Below are 25942 nucleotides of genomic sequence, written 5' to 3'. Positions count from 1 at the left end.
TGGTGGAGCTGGGACACCTTAGCATCCCGCCGCCAACATACCAAAGCAGTCATGATATACAGAGTCATCAACAACCTGGTAGATATCCGAGCCAAGCACATACTGATCCCTACTAAAGTACACACCAGGGGCCACGCCAACATATACTTACAGCCATTGACAAGCGTAAATTCCTACAAGTTCTCCTTCCCCTCCGGAATCCTACTTTGGAACAGCTTACTTGAAGAAGTTATGTCAGCCCCGTCCCTTGAGGTCTTCCAGACAAGGATGGGTGTGCTGCATGTGTAACTCTAGAGCAAGTTGTTTTTTACCTGATTTTAACTGCACCGATGTTCCTTTCACTTATGTTCATATTCACATTGTGTGACGATGCTCCAGAGGAGCCCAGCACTTAATCCGGAAGAAGAAGAAGTGATCTAAAAAACACTCACAGTTGGGATGGAACCCCCGTGACATCCCGATCGCTAGGCGGTCACCATATCCACTACACCACTGCGATTCGAATTCCCAAAATTGTTAATGCTTAGTTTAAATTTAATGTATTGTTTATGAGCTTCGCTCTGGCAAAATGAGACTTACTGCATGTGCGTAAATTGTCATCCCAGATTAGCCTGTGAATTTTACACAGGTTAATCAGGGACAGCACTTTCCGCCTAAATTGGATTGTCCCAAAGGATAGACTTCCTATAAAAGAAAAATACTATAAAAGTCAAAAGTTCCTGAAACCCTGTTTTCCATGAGCTAAGCTCATATGTCGCTGCTGACTGAAGAGGCATGACTGGCTGCTGCATATTAATCCTGCATTGTTTTTTTTTCACCATTATGATTTTGGGAATGGGGCCTGGTCCGTTTTGAATGGAAAAAATTGAGGCATTTGACTAAAATTGGGAAATTGGTGTTGTTGTTGTTTTGCTCAAACATGCTTCAATATTGATAATAAAAGTGTTTTCATAATTATATTTACTTAGGTAGTTCTTCTTGAATGCTCTGAGCTTTAATGAGTACATACGTACAGCTCAGAGCGACCTGGAGGGTCAATATAGTAGGGAGTTGAATTATTGCAACTATTTACTAAGGTTGAACTTACATGGATGGGACATGAACAAAATATTGAGATATAAAAAAAATATTTGTTTGTTTGTTTTGGAAACCTTCCATTGGGAATTTTAAGTTCACATTTGGGAAATATATATACTTTATTCCATCGGGAATGGGGCCGAGTACCAGACCCGATTTTGAATGAAAAAAAACACTCTGTAACCCTTTTCCCACTCAGAAGCAAATTGAAAATGGCTATGTGCAAACATCATAAAACCAGAACAGCCTGCGAGTAACTCGCAGTCACTGTTTGCTGCTAAATGCGTAAAAATACGAATCTTAGTGGTAAAGGGTTAAGCAGGTGCTAAAACTTTATAATTTCTGTATTGTATGATAATGTGGTTATGATATAAACTGTGTACTTGAATTTCAGAACGCAGTTAATGCAAGATGATATCTTCATGTAGAATTGGAAGAAATCTCTGGGCAAGGCATCATCAACTACTGAACAGACACATGCAACTATGGTGTTTTCCACTGATAATACATAGAGGATATGTTTTGGACAGATACACACAAATAAACGGGAAAAGTCTTGTTAATTCGACCTGTAATTCGTATAACACATTTTTAAGTGCCGTATCACTACAGTTAAAACAAGTAAGGTTTAGGAATGAAAAAAGTGACATTTTTGATCAATTTCATGATCAAGTCATGTTAAGGGATGATTTCCAGTTGTCCCTTGAGGAATGGACCAAACTAAGAAATATAATTGAGAAAGACAATCCAAATTTTGCTAAGGGCATGGATCATTCTTTGATGAAAATGGCTTCGACTCAGAAAAAGCCAGAATTAGCAAAATCTTTAATGGAATTTCTGAAACATATAGAGAAGACATCTATATCTACAACTTTGCAATTCATGCTTGCCTGTTGCACGAAATATGAAGACTTAGTTTTAGAGGAACTTGTTGATTTGGAAAAGGATCCAAAATTAAAGATGCTTTGGAGAGAATGCGCGCTTTTGATCGATGCAGTTTCACAGACTCGTGTCTGGGAAAAGGCAAAAATATATTATGAATGGCTTCCTGTGGATGACCCTGCATTCATCTCAAGCGCTTTTTACATTCTGAGGGCCTCCCTAAAACATAAAGATTACCACACTTTCTTCCTGTTTTTGCATCAGTATCACGTTCGAAATACTGACCCCAGCGAGCAGTTGGATACGATTGCTGACTTGTTATTTGAGGAATGGCAGAGGGGTTTATATGGGCATGATGTCCTGTTGGAGCTGTTGAAAGTTCATAACATGTACCTCAAAGATTATCAAGCAGCTGCTGTGCAGAAACATTTCAATAGGTAAGTCATAACAGGTAAAGGTCTATAGTTGAGCAGTGTTCTGCGGAAATGGAGCTTAATGCAAGTGCAGACTGCACAGGCCAATGTGGGACAACACTTTCCACCTAAAATGGATTTTCGCTAAGAAAAGACTTTCTTTAAACGGGAAATACCATAAAAGAGGATAGTGTCAACTTTGCATGCAACATGTACGAGTCTCTGTAACTAATACAGATTTTTAAATGAAACTTTACTCATGATGTTTTTGGGATCAACATGCAACATTCACATATCGAGGCCCATAACTCTGAAGGCAATTAAGAATATCTTCTGTACACCGGTACTTAGTACTTTTTGAAATTCAGTAAGAGTAAACATAATTTTAGACAGAGTAGGAAAAACAAATTTGACAGTCTCTCAACAAATGTGAGCCTTCAAGTGAATTTTAACTCCAAACACTTTGAGTGTGAGGGATGCTCTTTTATTTAACCCTTTGCATGCTGGGAAATTTGTCGTCTGCTAAAATGTCGTCTGTTGAATTTCTAAAATTTGCATTTTCTTCGATTTTTTTTCAAAGAATACTATCAGAATAGCAAACAGTTTGGATCCAGATGAGACGCCACGTTCTGTGGCGTCTCATCTGGATCCAAACTGTTTGCAAAGGCCTTCAAAATTCGGTTCCCGCACTGAAAGAGTTAAATATACTTCTGTTCTGTAATCTACTATGCCAAGATACCACACTTACCAAGTTACCAATCAAAGATTTTTTACCCATTTATGCCTAGTGGACTCTCCCATCCTTCTAAATTGGATCTATTTATTTCCGAAATTAGGGATTTCTAGTATACTTATTTCTATATTTACAATATTTCTTACAGAAATTCCTTTAAGCAAACAGCACAGATTCTGATGAGACGCCACATCATGCGGTGTCTCATCTGGGTCTACGCTGTTTGCCAAGGCCTTTTTATGCCCCCGGATCGAAAGATCGGGGTACGGTATATTGTTTTTGGCCTGTCATTGGTCATTGTATGTGTGTGTGTGTGTGTCCCAAAACTTTAACCTTCTTCATAACTTTTGCAATATTGAACATAGCAACTTAATAATTGGCATGCATGTGTATCTCATGAAGCTGCACATTTTGAGTGGAGAAAGGTCAAGGTCATCCTTCAAGGTCAAAAGTTAAAAAAATACAATCCTAGGGAAGTAATAAGCTTTGAAAGGAAGATAATTTCTAAATCTGCCAAATGATATATTGATTTTTTTTTCAAAGCAGTGCATGAGGGGGCATTGTGTTGTGACAAACACATTTCTTGTTTCTAGATGCTAGGCATAAATGGGTTAAATACTATCCAGCTAGCTCCTTGAGCAAGACAGTAAAAGTGCTCTTTTAATAACTCGTCCTGCTACACATAAAAGCCTTGCTTTGGGATACATGGCTTAATGCATGTGTGTAAAGTGTCGTCCAAGATTAGGCTGTGCAAACTGCACAGGCTTATCATTGACGGCTTTTTCTGACTTTGGACTGTCCACACAGGCAAATCTGGGACGAGACTTTACGCACATGCATAAAGCCCTTTTTTTTCATGGAGCAAGCGAAATATATATCTGTGCCAATCTTTTGTTGTAGGTTATCTCCTGGCAGTGTTGCTCTGACAACAATCAACAAGCAGTCCAGGTACTTTAATGTCGAAGAAATAATTTCAGATTGTTTTGTTTTTGTGGATGTATTCAATCAAAATGATGAGTGGCATGATTTTTGGATGCTTACACGTGCCGACATTCTGATCTTAAAAAAGGAATAAGTAAATGAAGGGATTGTTTATAATTCAGAGATGATTTTGACACAACCACAAGGTTTCTGAGTCTGATTTTAGGAAGTCTTGGACAGTCGTTTTACACTGGTTTTAAAATGATTTAATATTTGCATTTTTAGCTCACCTGAGCCAGGGACTTATACGTCCTGAGCACAATGTGATCAATGGTGAACTTTTGTGATCATCTTTTGTCCATCATACAGTGTCGTCAACATTTGCCTTGTTAACACTCGAGAGGCCACATTTATTGTCCAATCTTCATGAAACTAGGTCAGAACATTTGTCCCAGTGATATCTCCCAAGACTAGCTCGAAAATGGTTCTAGTTGGTTGAAAAACATGGATGCTAGGGGGCATGGCATTTTTCCTTATATGGCTTTAGTAAAAGCTTTATAACTATCTAGTTATCATATGCAACTTTTTGTAATCGCAAATTCACCCCTGTGTACTGATATACAAATTGCTTACATCAGATACATTCATTAATAAGTGGCATTCATCAGACTTGACGTTCTTGACAATGTAGCGTAGTCACATAATAGTAATGAATGTCAAAGATTCATTGACGCTCCTCTAAATATAATACGGTAGTTAAAGTTTGATTTAATAGTTCAATTACTCAATATTTAAAAGAACTTAGTATGAGCTATAACTTATGTCTCAAAATTCAAGGGTTCAATACCAAAGTTACTATTGTTAATTTTAAGCTTACTTTTTAGAGAAAAACATGATAGAGGCTACCTCTTTAAAGATTAAAACTAGAATGAACCCTGTGACCAAAATTTGGTCACTTTATATAGCCGCGGCGTTCCACTTGTGACCAGAAATTGGTCACTGTGACCAAATATTGGTCACAGTGTGACCAAAAATGGGTCACAATAACTGCCGTGTCCAATTATGGAACGCTCGCACGCTTAACACTTATCTTGAAAGAGGTCAAGGTCACACTTCGAGGTTAAAGGATAAATTCAGTAACAAAACTTACATGTTGTCCAATAGACCATGTCTTGTTTCTTACACATTTTCAGTGAAATTCTAACTCACACCCACAAACATCCTATTCTTCAATGAGAATGTAGAACTCAACAGTAACTGTTTCTATAGGTTGTTTAATTATAACCATCATATCCGTTTCTATATTACTATGTTGTTATGGTTTCATATTATGTACTTTGGAATGGCATACTATATAAGATGTTAATATTTCCCTTTAAGTTAACTCTTTCCCACTTAGAAGCAAAGTGAAAATGTGTAAACAGCATAAAACCAGAACAGCCTGCAAGTAACTCGACACAGTCTGTTCAGGTTTTATGTTGTTTGCTGTTCATCAGTATTTAAGGGTTGAAAAAGGAAGCCTTTAAAACTTGAATCTAGTAAAACAGGTCTTAAATTAAATTTAACTTTCTAAGGGATTACAAACGCGTCAAAATAAATATCTCACTGGTAAAGGGTTAATTGTATGTATGAGCCATTTCCTTTGCAAGCCCTTATTAATTGTTTTTCAAGTATAATAAAGATGTGTTGCAGAGTTACATCAATTGAGGAAAATATCACCGAAACCACTTGAATTTGACTTGAATCAAACTGGGCTGCGATGATCCTTAGTTGTTCATCTTTAACCCTTTGCATGCTGGGAAATTTGTCGTCTGCTTAAATGTCGTCTGCTGAATTTCTAAAATTAGCGTTTTTTTCGATTTTTTTCAAAGAATACTATCAGAATAGCAAACAGTTTGGATCCTGATGAGACGCCACGTTCTGTGGCGTCTCATCTGGATCCAAACTGTTTGCAAAGGCCTTTAAAATTCGGTTCCTGCACTGAAAGGGTTAAAAGTAAAATAACAAAGTAAAATGGCTGTTTCCATTCTGTAACATATTTCAGTCACATTAGCTAAGTATAAATGATCCGTGATCTGTGAAAAGGGGGCTTAATGCATGTGGCTTAAGTGTCGTCCCAGATTAGCTTGTGAAGTCTGCTAAGTCGAATCAGGGATGACACCTTCCGCTTTAATGATATTTTCTGTTTAAAGTATCATTTAAGTAAAAATCCAGTTTAGGCAGAAAGTGTTGTCCCTGTTAGCCTGTGCGGACTGCACAGGCTAATATGGGACGACACTTTATGCACATGCATTAAGCCCCATTTTCACAGAGTGTGGCTCATATGTATGCAATGTAAACTATGTAACATGGTTGCCAGGCATTTGTACATAAACAAACACTGTGTTCTTTTTATGCCCCCGGATCGAATGAACAGGGGTATATTGTTTTTGGCCTGTCTGTCATTCTGTCCCAAAACTTTAACCTTGCATTAAAGTTTTGCAATAACTTTTTCTATATTGAAGATAGCAACTTGATATTTGGCATGCATGTGTATCTTATGAAGCTGCACATTTTGAGTGGTGAAAGGTCAAGGTCATCCTTCAAGGTCAAAAGTCAAAAAATACAATTCATAGACAGTAATAAGCTTTAAAAGGGAGATAATTTCTAAACCTGCCAAATGATATATTGAATTTTTATTTCAAAGCGGCGCAATAAGGGGCATTGTGTTTCTGACGATCACATCTCTTGTTTAAAGATGGCAGTGTGATCATTGCGGCGAATACCTGACCAAGGATCAGCCATTCACAGACTCCCAAATAAAATGCCTAGGCAACCATCTTGCCATGCAGGCGTTTGGGACTAAAAACCATTTCTACACAACAGAGCCAGGAGATCATCTACAGTTCAAGAAGATGCTGACGTTCTGTGGGCCATTTGATTACGTCATCGATGGGGAGAATGTTGCGTTAGCCAGAGGATTTTCAGTAAGATAGTTGATGTATGAAGGCAATTTTCATGTTCACAGAAATAATTCCACATATTTTTATCAGCGGAAATTGTTGTCCCTGATAAGCCTGTGCGGAGTGCACATGCTTATCTGGGACCACACTTTACACTCACACATAAAGCATCTTATCTGGGACCACACTTTACAGTCACACATAAAGCATCTTATCTGGGACCACACTTTACACTCACACATGAAGCATCTTATCTGGGACCACACTTTACACTCACACATAAAGCATCTTATCTGGGACCACACTTTACACTCACACATAAAGCATCTTATCTGGGACCACACTTTACACTCACACATAAAGCATCTTATCTGGGACCACACTTTACACTCACACATAAAGCATCTTATCTGGGACCACACTTTACACTCACACATAAAGCATCTTATCTGGGACCACACTTTACACTCACACATAAAGCATCTTATCCAAGAGTGAGACTCACACATTATCAGTGGTCAGGAAGTGACCCTCACACATTATCAGTGGTCAGGAAGTGAGACTCACACATTATCAGTGGTCAGGAAGTGAGACTCACACATTATCAGTGGTCAGGAAGTGAGACTCACACATCAGTGGTCAGGAAGTGAGACTCACACATTATCAGTGGTCAGGAAGTGAGACTCACACATTATCAGTGGTCAGGAAGTGAGACGCACACATTATCAGTGGTCAGGAAGTGAGACTCACACATTATCAGTGGTCAGGAAGTGAGACTATCACATTATCAGTGGTCAGGAAGTACAGATTTATTATTTATTACCCTGGCATCAAATGATGCAGGAGGCATATACTTTTTTGACTGACCATTTGTTTTCCGTCTGTCCTTCTGATTGAATGAGATTAACCTATAATTAACCATTTTGTGTAATATTAATAATTTTTACCATAAAGCTTTGATAGTATCAACATAGCATCTCCCTTACCGCATTGATACCTGACATGGACTCACTTTTGGACTAATTCAGAAGTTCCAATTTTTTTATTAAGACAAATTGCACGTACCATTTACATTTATTATGCTTTCTACAAAGCAAAGATACATGCACAGACTATTCTCTTAACATTAAAATTATCAACATGACCTTCAAATGACCTACTCTTGAATTACTCATCATGTTCACCTTCATTTGACCTACTTTTGAATTATTAGTAGTTCAAAACATTTTTTTATTAATCCAAATTTAACTTTTGATTAATATTAATTCTTCTTTATACTAAACAGCTTTGATACTTCAACCAATCACTCAGAACACTCATATCACCTGACCTCATCTTGACCTTGACCTACTGGTGGGGTTTCGGACCTGCTCATTCAAATAAATGAATCAACTCTTACAATGCTTCCCTTGGGGGCATGTGCATTTAACCCTTTGCATGCTGGGAAATTTGTCGTCTGCTAAAATGTTGTCTGCTGAATTTCTAATATTAGCACTTTCTTTTATTTTTTTCAAAGAATACTATCAGAATAGCAAACAGTTTGGATCCTGATGAGATGCACCATTCTGTTGCGTCTCATCTGGATCCAAACTGTTTGCCAAGGCCTTCAAAATTCGGTTCCAGCGCTGAAAGAGTGAATGAATTCAGCACTTTATTTAAGAGTTAATTCAAGACTTGTTTAAATGACTTATGCTTGTGTTTCCTTTTTTGTAGCAAATAATGAATGCCTTCCTGTCTGATCTCGAGGTATTGCGCAACCAGGGGAAGCAAATTCTCATTATACATCGTAATGTAACGTTGCGGACGAATTGCCTTCCAAAGGCCTATGTGGAACGCATCAGGAAAAGTTGTATCGTATTTACTGTGTCGAGAAAGTAAGCTAGACAATTAATTGATTTTATGATTTTTATGCCCCCAAATCGAATGATCGGGGGCATATTGTTTTTGGTCTGTCTGTCTGTCATTCTATCCCAAAACTAAGTTTTGCGATAACTTTTGCAATATTGAAGATAGCAACTTGATATTTGGCATGCTTGTGTATCTCATGAGGCTGCACATTTTGAGTGGTGAACAGTCAAGGTCATCCTTCAGGGTCAAAAGTCAAAAAATACAATCCAAGGGAAGTACATGTAATAAGCTTTTAAAGTGATATTTTATGGTGAAAATGAATGGATTAATGTGTAGGATAATGAGCAAAACGCAAGTATGACAATTTAGAAAACTACATCATAAAGACATTAGTAGTTTGTTTGAAATCTTTTCCTCTACCGGTATAATGCGGCAGGTTGGGTATCCAATTTATTGAAAATTTTAGACCTACCCACCAGTTTACAGTTAGTTTGTCACGCATGATTGAACAGTTTAATTGTCGAATAACCTACCAAACAACAGTGTGACAAGCTATTGAAATTCAGACAATAGGTACAATACGGTACAATATGACAGAAGATCAGTCGAGGGTGACCGAGCCAGAGGTTTATTTTTCTTTTATCGTGATTGTTGTGATTAAAGTAAAAGTAAAATCACGCGGTTATGACCACAAACAATTAATAAAAGACCCCATTCATCAACAGCAAGTGAAAGTGCTTTAAGAGACGATAGCCATTTAGAACCACCAGTTTTTGAAACACCCGTAACATCAAAGCAAACTAAGAGACATTATAAAAAGAAAACGACCGACCAAGCTATATCGAACCAGAAAAGCCTGACTAATTTCATGACAAGTAAAGAAACGGAAATGCCAGCAGATCAATCGCTATCATCGATCGAAAAGCGCCTAAAAGAGATCAGCTCAAAATTGTCAACTGTTCTTACAAAAGATGACAGCTTAATCATAAAAAATATCATAAGGGAAACGCTTGAAGAACTTAAAGAGAAACTTCTGGGCTCAGTCTTAAAACGAATCGAAATAATTGAAGGGAATATGTTCGAACAAGCAAAAGAGGTCGAGTCGCTAAAACAACAAATCGAGCGAAAAAATCGACTTGTTAAAACAAAAAGAACAATCCTCAGAAAAAGCGCATGAAGCCAGTATTAACGACCTGGAACAGTACAGTCGACGAAACACGTCCAAATAACTGGCCTTCTGAATGACAACGAAAACCAAACTTCAAATGCCGTTGCTGAACAATCGGCTAATCTGATAAATAAAAAATTGGGAATACGTATAGAATATAGAACCATTGATGTGGCACATAGGCGCGGTAAATACATTCACAATAAAAACAGACCAGTAATTGTTAAATTTGTGAGACGCCAGACAAAAATAGACATCATGAAAAGAGCAAAATTACTAAAGGGCACAGGGATATTCATCAATGAAGATCTTACCAAAAAAAATGCAGAGGTTCTTGCGTCGCTACGCCTGAAAGAGCCTACGCTAACCAATATCAGACTTGGCTTAGCAAGCCGTGGCCAGGAAAAGACAACACCTCGTACGCCAGGAATGTGTCATCAAGCCACATGAACCTCCCGTCACCTACACAGAAGTAACAGCGATGGTGCTCAAATAAGAATGAGATATAAATCTACATCTCATTAAAAGTCAACAAAAAATACATATGTGTTTATTTATACATAACCTATTGTAATAAACTTAGGTATAAGAACACAAAATTGTATACATAACCTATCGTAGTAAACTTAGGTAAAAGAACACAAAACTTTATACATAACTTATTATAATAAACTTAGGTAAAAGACACAAAATAGTAACATTAATCAACAAACAATATTTATTAAAAAATATATACAAATATGCCTTGGTAACATGCTTCCGGACCAAACGTAAAGTTGTTTATTATATTTGTATAGAAAGCAACTAAACAATATATTTAATTTCGTTAATAATAATTTTAAAGCATATATATATATACATGTATATATATAATATAACAAAAAATTGACAACTGTCGTGTCCAGCTTGTCTATATGCGTTTTTAGCTCATCTATTTTTTTTGAAAAAAAAATATGAGCTATTGTCATCACCTTGGCGTCGGCGTTGGCGTCCGTTAAGTTTTGCGTTTAGGTCCACTTTTCTCAGAAAGTATCAATGCTATTGCATTCAAACTTGGTACACTTACTTACTATCATGAGAGGACTGGGCAGGCAAAGTAAGATAACTCTGGCATGCAATTTGACATAATTATGTGCCCTTTTTATACTTAGAAAATTGAAAATTTTGGTTAAGTTTTGCGTTTAGGTCCACTTTTCTCAGAAAGTATCAATGCTATTGCGTTCAAACTTGGTACACTTACTTACTATCATGAGGGGACTGGGCAGGCAAAGTTAGATAACTCTGGCGTGCATTTTGACAGAATTATGTGCCCTTTTTATACTTAGAAAATTGAAAATTTTGGTTAAGTTTTGTGTTTAGGTCCATTTTATTCCGTAAGTATCAAAGCTATTGCTTTCATACTTGCAACACTTACTAACTATCATAAGCGGACTGTGCAGGCAAAGTAATGTAACTCTGACTGGCATTTTGACAGAATTATGTGCCCTTTTTATACTTAGAGAATTGAAAATTTGGTTAAGTTTTGTGTTTAGGTCCACTTTATTCCTACAGTATCAAAGCTATTGCTTTCATACTTGCAACACTCATTAACTATCATAAGGGGACTGTGCAGGCAAAGTTATGTAACTCTGACTGGCATTTGGACGGAATTATGGGTCCTTTATACTTAGAAAATTTGGTTAAGTTTTGTGTTTTGGTCCACTTTACCCCTAAAGTATCATAGATATTGCTTTCATACTTGGAACACTAGCAAATTATCATAAGGGTACAGTAAAAGGACCAGTTGGATAATTCTGGTTGTCATTTTTACGGAATTATGGCCCTTTTTTGGCTTAGTAACTTAGAATATATGGTTAAATTTTTTGTTTCGATCCACATTACTTCTTAACTATTAAGGCTATTGCTTTCAAACTTCAAATACTTTCATGCTATCATGAGGTTCCTGTACCTGGCAAGTTGAATTTTACCTTGACCTTTGAATGACCTTGACTCTCAAGGTCAAATTATTAAATATTGCTAAAATTGCCATAACTTCTTTATTAATGATTAGATTTGATTGATACTTTGACACAACTACTCTTACTTTACATACCACAATAGACTCCACCCAAACCATTCCCCGTGCCCTCTCCCCCCCCCCCCCCCCGAACCCCCCCCCTATTTTTTTTTTTTAAAGATCATCTCACAAATGACCACCACAACCTCACACTATACCCCCCCCCCAAATTATTTTTTTGAAACTGTTAAAAAACACAAAGATTTAATTTTATTATTTTATGTTTGAAATACCATCCAACCATCGCACCGTAGAATCCCCCCCCCCCCACCCAAATCCCACCCCCCCCCTAATTTTTTTATTTTTATTAATTTATTTTTGAACTACCGTCCAACCATCGCACCCAAGAATCCCCACCCCCCCCCCCCCCCCCCCCCCGATTTTTTTTTCCGCATTTTTGGAAAATAATGTAATAAATGTCCTCACCCCCACACTATACACCCCTCTTCACTCCACCCCTCCCTCCTTTGTGATTGAAAATGAGAGTCCCTTCACCTTTAAAAAGAAAATAGATGAGTGGTCTGCACCCGCAAGGCGGTGCTCTTCCCTTCTCAAAATAACATACACTTTTTAACAGAATACGCTTTAAAAAGTGTATTTTTTCTGCATTTTTACCGAAAAGTGTATTTTTTCTGCATTTTTTTCATAATTAAGTGCACTGAAGTGCATTTTTTCTGTATTTTCATTATCTTTAAGTGTATTTTACTGTACTTTAAGTGTATCTTCTGTAGACAAAGTGCATCTTTTTATACAATAAGTGCATTTTTTCAATGAAGTGCATTTTTTGTGCATATTAGTGTATCTTCTGATTTGCAAAAAAAATATTCTTTCTCTACAAGTGTAGTTTTAGTGCATCTTCATAAAAAAGAGCAACACTATAGCAAATAACTGAAGTTAAAGGACAGAGATATAGTGTTTATTAGGAGGATTGTACTGAATTCTTTTTTATCTTCACATAATGTTTATGGTCTTATTATTACAATTTGTCTGCTCATAAAATATGTGAATCAGTAGAGCAGCTTTTAAAGGGAAAAGTACAACTAAATCAGGCTGTGGGTAAATAATTAAAAATATTGAAAGTGTCAAAAAAATTATGTGGGCTTGCCAGAATCAATTATACCTTCACAACATAAAAAACAAGTATTTGAACTTTCTTACACTGATATTTAACCCCAATTCAATTAATGTCTACCACATTGACTATTAACATACATTTTAAAAGACAATTTAAATAATATTTATAATATTATATTTATTTCCTAACACCATTCAGTATGTTATATTGAAATATTCACAATTAAATATAATATGCTAAGTGTGCTGTGTATTATTCAATAAATATCAGATAAGATCAGGATCAGATAAGAGATCAATTAGCCTCATAAACACTAATCCCTATCAGTGCTCCATCTAGCCAAAACAAAGGGGTGTTTATAGAATTTTGATTGGTTCTGGGACCATCTATTTGAAAACAAACCACTTTTGATTGGTTGGAGCACAGCAAGTTATTTGGAGCACATGAAGTTATTTTTGTAAACAATTTGGTTTCAGCAACTTAAATTGAGCTAAATTTTTAGGTATAATTCAGCAACATTAATTCTAGTGTCAAATGTCTTGAAATTCTTTCAGCACATGAACTATTGTGTGATGAAAACAATGTGTATTTACTACAATGTGTAAATCAACAATAAATTTGTTGCAAAGAAGATTCAAAGTGGGTGGTTAAAGTGATCAACAACTGCCGTTTTTGTTTTTTTGGAATGCTGAAGAACAGCTGTAGCAGGTTTGTATTTTCATTTCTGCATCTCTTTTTAATTAAATTAATTATGATCATTATCATATTTATGTATTGTCACTGGGAAATGTAACTGGATGAGTAAATGTAATGCAATTTTAAGGAAAAAAACACCATTTGAATTATTATGGCTGTATTTTATGGTTATTGTCATCTTAAAATTTATTTATACCTATTTCTTGTCATTAATGAACAGATTTCTTTCCCCCATATTTAATCAGAACTTTAATATTTTATATTTGAAGGTTAAACCCCAAGGTGAAATTTACATTGATCGGAAGATCCATTGGACAGAATGTGCATCATCGCCTGCCAAAAAAGGGAGCAAAAAGGGGACTACCTGATGTATGGACATGTATACCAGGCCAACTTGAGGGGAACAGGAGTGGGAAACCGTGCCCTGTAGCTTGTCCTTGACCAAGAAAAGATGGATTTGTTGAGAGGTAAAACTATATAATAAAGGTTATTGCAATTCAAAGACGTCACACTTCCCACCAGTCCACACAGCCAAAGGAGACCACATATATTAGTACATTTATTAACAGTATTTTCTATCAAACGTAATTTCTTTAAATTATTTATGAAAAGCGTTGTCACATGTGATCACGAGATTAAAATTGCAAAAATAAACAAACAAAAACAACAAGCCAACAAACTTGTTTTGATTTAAATTTATGATATTTATAGCAACTGTTGAACAAGATTACCATAACAGCAATATTTAACACTTACATTATAAAATATCTTTCAGGACCTGATCTCAAATGAGATCATGCACGAGAAGCGCCTCGCAGACCATGAGAGTAGTATTCAGACCTGATCAGCTGGTGAAGTGCTCTATAAAGGGTTGTTTATGAATGCATTCTTTGTAAGGAACAGTGTATAACAACAAATATAGTGACAGGGGCTAAGCTGCTAAATATTGTCAGCATGTATGCAGTGATTTTCTTTGGAAATTCAAAACAACCTGTACGTACTGGCTCTCAGAAGGGCATGTTTTAGCGCAATAATGAACAAAAAAAGGAAGATCTTAAAAATAAGGTATAGATTTATATAAATTTCATGAATACTGTTCATTTATCATATATTAGGATCCAGAATATGATTGAATTAAATGTGCTGCTTTTGTCCATATTAAAAAGGGATTTGGAATTAATGTTATATATAAAAATCTAGTAAATGATAGGAAAAACATTTCAGCTTAAGGAGGGGAAATCTTTAATATTTTTTAAGTGGAAACCACCTGTATTTGGCTGTTAATCAGTTACCGATAATCAGAGGGGAGAAAAATCACTGGTATGAGCTTGATATTTTCAATTGTTAATTCCAGATAGGCAATAGCCCGTTTGAATCCTCTCTTTTATGTAGATATGTAACATTTGTTTTTGTTTTTTAAGGTTTAACATTCTAATAAAAGTGTGTATTTATCTATTGAATTGTACTTTTTGTTTTTTATGTATGTGTTTACACTAACCTTTCATTTAAAGAATGAATGCTGACTTCAAAATGCTGGGATTTTTGTTTAATTTGGTTAATTTTTAAGCATATTAATTTGAAGTGATGAAAAGTACACTTGAGCGTATAATGCGCTTAAAAAATTCACTTCCAACACTTCAAAAAGTGTATCATTTGTATGACTGAAAATGCACTCAAGTGTATTAATGCGCTTAAAAAGTCACTTTTAATATTGTAAGGTGTATTATTTGTATGACCGGGAATGCACTCAAGTGTATTAATGCGCTTAAAAAAATTCACTTTCAATTTTGTAAGGTGTATTATTTGTATCAGTGGAAATGCACTCAAGTGTATTAATGCGCTTACAAAAATTCACTTTGAATACTCAATGAAGTGTATTATTTGTATGACTGGAAATGCACTCAAGTGTATTAATGCGCTTAAATAATTTGCTTTTAATTCTGTAATGTGTATTATTTGAATGACTGGAAATGCACTCAAGTGTATTAATGCGCTTTAAAAAATTTACTTTGACCATGAAGTGTATTATTTGTATGTTTTAAAATACACTCAAGTGTATAAATGCACTTAAAAATAAACTTAAGCGCACTTATTATCTTAATAAACGCACTTAAGTGTATTATTTAGTGGAAAAAAAATACACTTAAATGTATAAACACACTAGTAAAAAGTGTTTTTTTTAACAGATTAAAATGCACTTGTTAAGCAAAAAATACGGTGCCAATAACATGCGCATTAAATGTGCATTTAATGCGCATTAAATGCGCATTACCCTTCTCAAAAAAGTGTGTGAAATGTACGTTTTACGTACGTTTTGCGTGCGTTAAACGTGGCGGTATTGGCACTGTGTTTTTTGTGCGCTTTTTCTTACTGAGTCAGTTTTTAACAAAAACAAACAAACAAGAAAATGTGCGCTTTTTGTGGATAAATGTGCGCTTTATGTGCATTAAACGTGTGCTTTTTATAAGTGTGTTCAATGTGCGCTTTTATGTGCGTTAAATGTGCGCTTTTTATATAAGTGCGTTTTTGACTACCATTTATGTGTGTAAAATGTGCGCTTTTAAGTGCGTTAAATGTGCGCTTTTTGTGAGTTAAATGTGCGCTTTTTTTATTTAAAAAGCGCACATTTAACTCACAAAAAGCGCAGTTATAACCCACATAAAAGTGCACATGTGTGTTAAAGTGCGCTTTTATGTGCGTTAAATGTGCGTTAAACGTGCGCTTATTATAAGTGCGTTTTTGACTGCCATATATGTGTGTAAAATGTGCGCTTTTAAGTGCGTTAAATGTGAGCTTTTTGTGAGTTAAATGTGCCCTTTTTTATTTAAAAAGCGCACATTTAACTCACGAAAAGCGCAGTTATAACCCACATAAAAGCGCACATGTGTGTTAAATGTGCCCTTTTATGTGCGTTAAATGTGCGCTTTTTAAATAAAAAAGCGCACATTTAACTCACAAAAAGCGCACATTTAACGCACGTTAAGCGCAGTTATAACCCACACAAAACGCACAATTTACGCACATGAATGGCAGCAAAAAACGCACTCACAAAAAGCACACATGTGCGTTAAAGGTGCATCTTTTGCCTTAACAGTTGATTCAATTATATGCTTTTAAAAGTTTTTTTTAATTCAGATATGCAATAAAAACCAATAATTATATAAACATATATATTTGTGTATTTTAATAATTACAAGATAATTCAATTTTATACTTTAATGTACACCAACATTTTTAACATACATGAGTAATTAAATATCAATGGCAATTTGATGAAATAAATATAAACATAATTTGATTATAAATAAACAAAAAATAATAGCATACTATAATAACATGTACAGTATATACACACGAACAGCTATATACATAAGAAAGATGCATATCAATCAAGGCCTTTCACGTTTCTTTGAGGCAGCGGAGTGCAGCTCTCATCTTTCTCTCCAAGTCTTCCACCAGCCGGTCAAACTTCTTTGCAACTATTATACTGTCATGGCCTTTGCGTGATGCGTCTCGTGCATGATCTCATTTGATCAGGTCCTGAAAGATATTTTATAATGTAAGTGTTGAATATTGCTGTTATGGTAATCTTGTTGCTATAAAAATTATAAATTTAAATCAAAACTAGTTTGTTTGCTTGTTGTTTTTGGTTGTTTATTTTGCAATTTTAATCCCCTGATCACATGTGACTTAACGCTTTTCATAAATAAATACGTTTGATAGAAAATACTGTTCGAAAATGTACCAAGCTACGTGGTCTCATTTTGCTGTGTGGACTGGTCGGAAGTGTGACACCTTTCAAAATGCAATAACCAGTACCCTGTATAGTTTTACCTCTAAACAAATCCAGCTTTTCTTGGTCAAGGAGAGGGCGCGGTTTTCCCACTCCTGTTCTACTCATGTCGGCCAGCTTGTGCAGGGTAAAACCTGGTATTCAAGTCCATACATCAGGTAGTCTCTCTTTTGCTTCCTTTTTTGGCAGGCGATGCGATGATGCACATTCTTTCCATGGGGTTTAACCTTTAAATTTAAAAGTTCTCATTTAATATGGGGGAAAAATGTGTTCATTAATGACCAAAAATAGGTATAAATAACTTGAAGATGACAATAACCGTAAAATACAGCCATAATAATTCAAATGGTGCTGTTTTTCTTTAAAATTACATTTACTCATCCATTTACTTTTCCCAGTGACAATACATAAATATGATAATAATCATAATTAATTCAATAAACTAAATAAAAAAGGGATGCAGAATTGAAAATACGAACCTGTTACAACAGACTGTTCTTCAGTATTCCAAAAATACAGGCAGTTGTTGAACTAGACCATATCACTTTATATGTCTTTAACCACCCACTTTTAATCTCCGTTATTACACATTGTTGATTTACACATTGTAGTAAATACACATTTTTTTCATCACACAATACTTCATGCTGAAAGTATTTCAAGACATTTTACACTAGAATAATAAGTCTTAATTCTAGCTTAAAGTCAGTTGCTGATGCTGCTTGTTTTCAAAAAATAACTTCCTATCTGTGGTTCTCAAATAGATGGTGCCTGAACAAATCAAAAGTATATCAACACCACTTAGTAAGGCTTGGATGGAGGACTGATAAGGACTGGCTATTCTCTTATCTGATACCATGCTGTGTCTAAGCCAAAAATTGCATAATTTGAGAAATACTGATAAGGCAGTCATTTCAACACCAAAATATTTATTGAATAATACACAGCACCCTTAACACATTATATTTAATTGTAAATATTTAAATATAACATGCTGAATGGTTTTAGCAAATAATATTAATAGTATAAATATTATTTTAATTGCCTTTTAAAATGTATGTTTATGGTCAATGTGGTAGACATTAATTGTATTAGGGTATAAATATCAGTATAAGAAAGTTCAAATACTTATTTATGTTGAGGAAATATAATTGATACTATCAAGCCCACATAATACTTTGGACACTTTCAATATTTTTAATTAGTTACACACAGTCTGATTTAGGTGAAATTTTTAGAAATGTTTGAGATGAAAACGTAAGCAATAGGGTATGCATTGAAATTGTATGATAAAGTATGTAAACATTAAACAGGTTAATATGGACAACCAGTAATTATTCAAACTGCGCCTTATATTATTACAGGTTACTGAGATATATGTCTATGTTTAATCATTTGATGTAAATAAATTGTTAGAGCCAGCAACAATTTTTTTCTTGTTCAATTGCTGTACAACATTTGCTAAACGGTTGTTAAAGACACACTTTTTAAGAAGTGTGTTAAACATGTGTCTTTTTAGATACATCCTTTTAAAACAGATCATATGATAAAAACGCACTTATGAAATAAAAGACTAACTTATGCTTAAAAAAGACGCACATCAAAATAGAAAAACGCACTTTTGTGAGAAAAAACCCACATCTGTAAACCTTAAAACACACTTCTTAGATAAAAGACGCACTTCCTAAATAAAAGATGCACTTCTTAGATAAAAAACACACATTTTGCTCACATCTACACTCAAAAGCGCACTAACAGATGAAGAAAACACACAAAAAACGCACTTCCTAAATATAAGACGCACTTCTTAGATAAAAAACACACATTTTGCTCACATCTACACTCAAAAGCGCACTTACAGATGAAGAAAACACACAAAAAACGCACTTTTTCACTAAAATAACGCACTTGAAAAGAAAAAACGCACAAAAAGCGCACTTAAATGCACTTTTGAACACTGAAAACGCACATATTAACAAAAAACACACAATTAACGCACTTTTAAGTGCGCTAAATGTGTGTTTTGGTAAAAAGTGCGTTTTTATTTGACAAGGGTTAGTGCACTTTTTCGAGAAGGGTTGTTTTAGATTGAGATAAGTGTGTCTTCATACAAAACAATAAGTATACTGTGTATCCAAGATACATGTACCTTCCTTATCCGATGAAATATTGGAACCTGTATAGCAAATATAAAATATGTAATTATATCTAGCAACCCTTATCACTGTGTTTCTCATAGTTTTTTATTTTCAGAATCTAAATTTTTTATTAAAAAAAACTTCGTTCTTATTAATTCACAAATGCATATAACAGTATATGCAATAAAGACAAACGCATAAAAGTCTTCAAATGGTTAGACGAAAAAAAGAAGTATATGCCTATTACAAGAGAGTCACTTGACACATACTTTAGCACAAACCTTAAAAGATGAAAGATAAAAAATAATATAGGGATCACAGTGGATAACTAATGAAATAATAATTGGCAGACTAGCAAATATAGATGTCAAAATATATGAAACACAACTAATATTAATCAACGTCTACGGTCCTAACATAGATGATTCCACATTTTACGAAACATTACAATCCTTTATACTTAATAACCAAGATAAAAATATTAAAATCGGTGGTGATTTCAATACTGTCCTGAACCCATTATTAGATAAAAAGAAGGGAAACCTTTATACTCATTCTAAAAATAGAAACATTTTAAATAACATGATTGAAAACGACAATATGATTGAAATCTGGCGTACAGTAAATCCAAACGAAAGCAAATTCACCGGGCACTCAAACACAAAACCAACAATATTTTGTAGATTAGACTATTTTTAGCTCATCTATTTTTTGAAAAAAAATTATGAGCTATTGTCATCACCTTGGGCGTCGGCGTCGGCGTCGGCGTCGGCGTTGGCGTTGGCGTTGGCGTTGGCGTCGGCGTCCGGTTAAGTTTTGCGTTTAGGTCCACTTTTCTCAGAAAGTATCAATGCTATTGCATTCAAACTTGGTACACTTACTTACTATCATGAGGGGACTGGGCAGGCAAAGTTAGATAACTCTGGCGTGCATTTTGACAGAATTATGCGCCCTTTTTATACTTAAAAAATTGAAAATTTTGGTTAAGTTTTGCGTTTAGTTCCTCTTTTCTCAGTAAGTATCAATGCTATTGCATTCAAACTTGGTACACTTACTTACTATCATGAGGGGACTGGGCAGGCAAAGTTAGATAACTCTGGCATGCATTTTGACAGAATTATGTGCCCTTTTTATACTTAGAAAATTGACAATTTTGGTTAAGTTTTGTGTTTAGGTCCATTTTATTCCTTAAGCATCAAAGCTATTGCTTTCATACTTGCAACACTTACTAACTATCATAAGGGGACTGTGCAGGCAAAGTAATGTAACTCTGACTGGCATTTTGACAGAATTATGTGCCCTTTTTATACTTAGAAAATTGAAAATTTGATTAAGTTTTGTGTTTAGGTCCACTTTATTCCTACAGTATCAAAGCTATTGCTTTCATACTTGCAAGATTTATGAACTATCATAAGGGGACCGTGCAGGCAAAGTTATGTAACTCTGACTGGCATTTGGACGGAATTATGGGCCCTTTATACTTAGAAAATTGAAAATTTGGTTAAGATTTATGTTTTGGTCCACTTTACCCCTAAAGTATCATAGATATTGCTTTCATACTTGGAACACTCACAAACTATCATAAGGGTACAGTAAAAGGACAAGTTGCATAACTCTGGTTGTCATTGTTACGGAATTATGGCCCTTTTTTGACTTAGTAACTTTTAATATATGGTTAAATTTTGTGTTTCGATCCACTTTACTTCTTAAGTATCAAGGCTATTGCTTTCAAACTTCAAATACTTACATGCTATCATGAGGTTACTGTACCTGGCAACTTGAATTTTACTTTGACCTTTGAATGACCTTGACTCTCAAGGTCAAATTATTAAATTTTGCTAAAATTGCCATAACTTCTTTATTTATGATTAGATTTGATTGATACTTTGATGAAACTACTCTTACCTGACATACCACAATAGACTCCACCCAAACCATCCCCCGTGCCCTCCCCCCCTCCCCCCCCCTCCCCCCCTCCCCCCCTTCCCCCCTATTTTTTTTTTTTTTTTTTTTTTTTTTTTTTTTAAGATCATCTCACAAATGACCACCACACCCTCACACTATACCCCCCCCACCCCCCCCACCCCCCCCCCATTTTTTTTTTTTTTTTTTTTTTTTTTTTTTTTTAAGATCATCTCACAAATTACCACCACACCCTCACACTATACCCCCCCCCCCCCTCCCATTTTTTTTTTAAAACTGTTATGTTTGAAATACCGTCCAACCATCGCACCCAAACCCCCCCCCCCCCCCCCCCCCCCCATCGCACCCCCCCCCCCTCCGATTTTTTTTTTTTTTTTTTTTTCGCTTTTTTGGAAGATAATGTAATAAATGTCCACAACCACACACTATACACCCCTCTTCACTCCACTCCTCCCTCCTTTGTGATTGAAAATGAGAGTCCCTTCACCTTTAAAAAGAAAATAGATGAGCGGTCTGCACCCGCAAGGCGGTGCTCTTGTTTTAATATCTGAGTCACTTTGCAACATTATTGACACATGTAGCATTAAACCATGATTTATGACTGACCACTCTCTAGTTGAACTCAAACTGCACAAAATACAACCTGAAAGAGGCCGAGGATACTTTAAAATTAATAACAGCATCTTATTAGAAACAACATATCAAACACCAATCAAACAGGAAATATTAAACACAGTTAAAAATAATAAAGATGCAAACACAAACACCTTATGGGAAGTCATTGAAGGAAATATACGTAACACAACAACTAGATACACATCATTTTAACAAAAAGAAACACACAAACTTGACACTGAAATCATCAAAACCATTGAAACACTTGAAAAACAATTGCATGAAACAAACACAAATGATACCACTGCCATTGAAAATGAAATAACATCAAACAAACAAGTATTAGAAGAAATCTATAATACACAACTCAATGGAATAATATTACGAGCGCGTGCACAGCATGTTGAACACAATGAAAAAAATACAAAATACTTCGCAAACATTGAAAAAATGTAGAAGTGAACAAAAAATGTACACAAATTAGTAGTTAATGGGGAAGATATAACAAACAGAACTCAAATACTAGAAGAACGTTTATTTTTCCAAACCCTCTATAAACGAAAACATGTTGAAAATAACACCCTCTTTAAAAATACACAGCATGCTTTAAATCAAGAAGAAAAATCATTGTGTTACGGATTACTTAATGAATATGAATGTGGCCTCGCACTAAAAGAAATGCAAATAACAAAAGTCCAGGATCTGATGGCATCACAAACAAATTTTATAAGATATTCTGGAATGATATTAAAACACATTTAATGAAGTCACTTAACTATTCATTTAACAACAAAAACTTAACTACACTACAAAAACAAGGTATAATATCACTCATTCCAAAACCTGGAAAAAACTTAGAATCCTTATCAAACTGGCGACCGATTAGTTTACTGAACAATGATTATAAAATTGCAACTAAAAGTATATTAAACAGAATTAAAAAAAATATTACCATTAATCATTTCAAGATCTCAATCTGGCTTCATTAAAAGACGTTACATTGGTGAAAATGTACGTCTGATACAAGAATGCATACATTTTTTCAACCAACCAAACAATTCTGGCCTCATTTTTTTGCAGACTTCGAAAAGGCTTTTGATTCACTAGACCATTCGTTTATGTTCTCTTGCTTAGAAAATATGAACTTCGGTGAAAGTCTAATGAAATGGGTTAAACTATTTTATATCAATATTAACAGAATAATTATTAACAATGGCTTCCTCTCAAACAGTTTCAACATCAAACGAGGGGTAAGACAAGGATGTCCACTTTCATCCTCGCTGTTTATTATATGCATCGAGTATCTATCACACTATATCTAATCAAATACACATATAAAGGAAATATCGCTAGAATCTGACGAAGAAATTAAACAGTCCCTATTTACTGACGATCCAACTTATTTTTTAAATAACTGTAGTGACTCATTCAATAATCTTATAGAATCGCTAACCTTTTTAGCTCACCTGATTGCTCAGGTGAGTTTTTGTGACCGGTCTTTTTCCGTCATATGTCCGTCCGTCCGTTTACATTTGTTCGTTAACACTCTAGAGGCCACATTTCTTGTCCCATCTTCATGAAACTTGGTCAGAAGCTTTGTTCCAATGAAATCTCGGCCGTGTTCGAAACTGGGTTATGCCGGGTCAAAAACTAGGTCACTAGGTCAAAAAAAAGAAAAACCTGTGTATCCAAGATACCTTCCTTATCCGATGAAATATTGGAACCTATATAGCAAATATAAAATATGTAATTATATCTAGCAACCCTTATCACTGTGTTTCTCATAGTTTTTTATTTTCAGAATCTAAATTTTTTATTAAAAAAAACTTCGTTCTTATTTATTCACAAATGCATATAACAGTATATGCAATAAAGACAAACGCATAAAAGTCTTCAAATGGTTAGACGAAAAAAAGAAGTATATGCCTATTACAAGAGAGTCACTTGACACATACTTTAGCACAAACCTTAAAAGATGAAAGATAAAAAATAATATAGGGATCACAGTGGATAACTAATGAAATAATAATTGGCAGACTAGCAAATATAGATGTCAAAATATATGAAACACAACTAATATTAATCAACGTCTACGGTCCTAACATAGATGATTCCACATTTTACGAAACATTACAATCCTTTATACTTAATAACCAAGATAAAAATATTAAAATCGGTGGTGATTTCAATACTGTCCTGAACCCATTATTAGATAAAAAGAAGGGAAACCTTTATACTCATTCTAAAAATAGAAACATTTTAAATAACATGATTGAAAACTACAATATGATTGAAATCTGGCGTACAGTAAATCCAAACGAAAGCAAATTCACCGGGCACTCAAACACAAAACCAACAATATTTTGTAGATTAGACTATTTTTTTAATATCTGAGTCACTTTGCAACATTATTGACACATGTAGCATTAAACCATGATTTATGACTGACCACTCTCTAGTTGAACTCAAACTGCACAAAATACAACCTGAAAGAGGCCGAGGATACTTTAAAATTAATAACAGCATCTTATTAGAAACAACATATCAAACACCAATCAAACAGGAAATATTAAACACAGTTAAAAATAATAAAGATGCAAACACAAACACCTTATGGGAAGTCATTGAAGGAAATATACGTATCCTTGATACGTATATAGTTTCAACATCAAACGAGGGGTAAGACAAGGATGTCCACTTTCATCCTCGCTGTTTATTATATGCATCGAGTATCTATCACACTATATCTAATCAAATACACATATAAAGGAAATATCGCTAGAATCTGACGAAGAAATTAAACAGTCCCTATTTACTGACGATCCAACTTATTTTTTAAATAACTGTAGTGACTCATTCAATAATCTTATAGAATCGCTAACCTTTTTAGCTCACCTGATTGCTCAGGTGAGTTTTTGTGACCGGTCTTTTTCCGTCACATGTCCGTCCGTCCGTTTACATTTGTTCGTTAACACTCTAGAGGCCACATTTCTTGTCCCATCTTCATGAAACTTGGTCAGAAGCTTTGTTCCAATGAAATCTCGGCCGTGTTCGAAACTGGGTTATGCTGGGTCAAAAACTAGGTCACTAGGTCAAAAAAAAGAAAAACCTTGTAAATGAGTTCGAAAATGATCGAGATCGGTGAAAAAACATGGCTGCCAGTGGGCGGGGCATTTTTAACCAGGTTTTCCGAAGGAAAAAACTGGTTATAAGATAGGCGAATGCGGGCGGGCTGGCTGGCTGGCTGGCTGGCTGGCCGGCTGGCGGGCGGGCGGAACAAGCTTGTCCGGGCCATAACTATGTCGTTCATTGTCAGATTTTAAAATAATTTGGCACATTTGTTCACCATCATTGGACTTATGTCGCGCGAAATAATTACGTCGATATCTCCAAGGTCAAGGTCACACTTTGAGTTCAAAGGTCAAAAATGGCCATAAATGAGCTTGTCCTGGCCATAACTATGTCATTCATTGTGAGATTTTAAAATCATTTGGCACATTTGTTCACCATCATGGGACGGTGTGTCGCACGAAAGAATCACGTCAATATCCCCAATGTCAAGGTCGCCACGACTAAAAATAGATTTTTTTAAAAAACAAACTTACAAAGGGGGTTAATTTTGTTTGTTCATTTCAAAAGTTCAGTTTGAGTTTTCTCCCTTT

At 35.0% G+C, this 25942-nt stretch overlaps 1 protein-coding gene and 1 long non-coding RNA gene across 3 annotated transcripts in view; one reads left to right on the top strand and one right to left on the bottom strand.

The window, feature by feature from the left end:
• Positions 1 to 25942, top strand: part of LOC127871352 (mitochondrial ribonuclease P catalytic subunit-like) — a 39678-nt gene that overhangs the window by 535 nt on the left and 13201 nt on the right. For both annotated transcript variants that reach the window (XM_052414155.1, XM_052414156.1), the window contains exons 2-5: positions 1472 to 2396; positions 4006 to 4053; positions 6764 to 6992; positions 8682 to 8842. In XM_052414155.1, the coding sequence (XP_052270115.1) occupies positions 1489 to 2396; positions 4006 to 4053; positions 6764 to 6992; positions 8682 to 8842 (1346 nt within the window). In that variant the 5' untranslated portion in view covers positions 1472 to 1488. The remainder of the gene's footprint in view (positions 1 to 1471; positions 2397 to 4005; positions 4054 to 6763; positions 6993 to 8681; positions 8843 to 25942) is intronic.
• Positions 16757 to 18180, bottom strand: LOC127871353 (uncharacterized). Its single transcript, XR_008045303.1, has 3 exons — positions 18084 to 18180; positions 17646 to 17831; positions 16757 to 17351 (listed from the first exon to the last, which is right to left on the bottom strand). It is a non-coding gene; the product is annotated as an uncharacterized LOC127871353 (long non-coding RNA).

Source organism: Dreissena polymorpha, chromosome 3 (assembly GCF_020536995.1).
Source record: "Dreissena polymorpha isolate Duluth1 chromosome 3, UMN_Dpol_1.0, whole genome shotgun sequence".
In the NCBI taxonomy this organism is placed as follows: domain Eukaryota; kingdom Metazoa; phylum Mollusca; class Bivalvia; order Myida; family Dreissenidae; genus Dreissena; species Dreissena polymorpha.
Note: the sequence above shows the minus strand (reverse complement) of the source record. Positions and strands in the feature narration are given on the sequence as shown.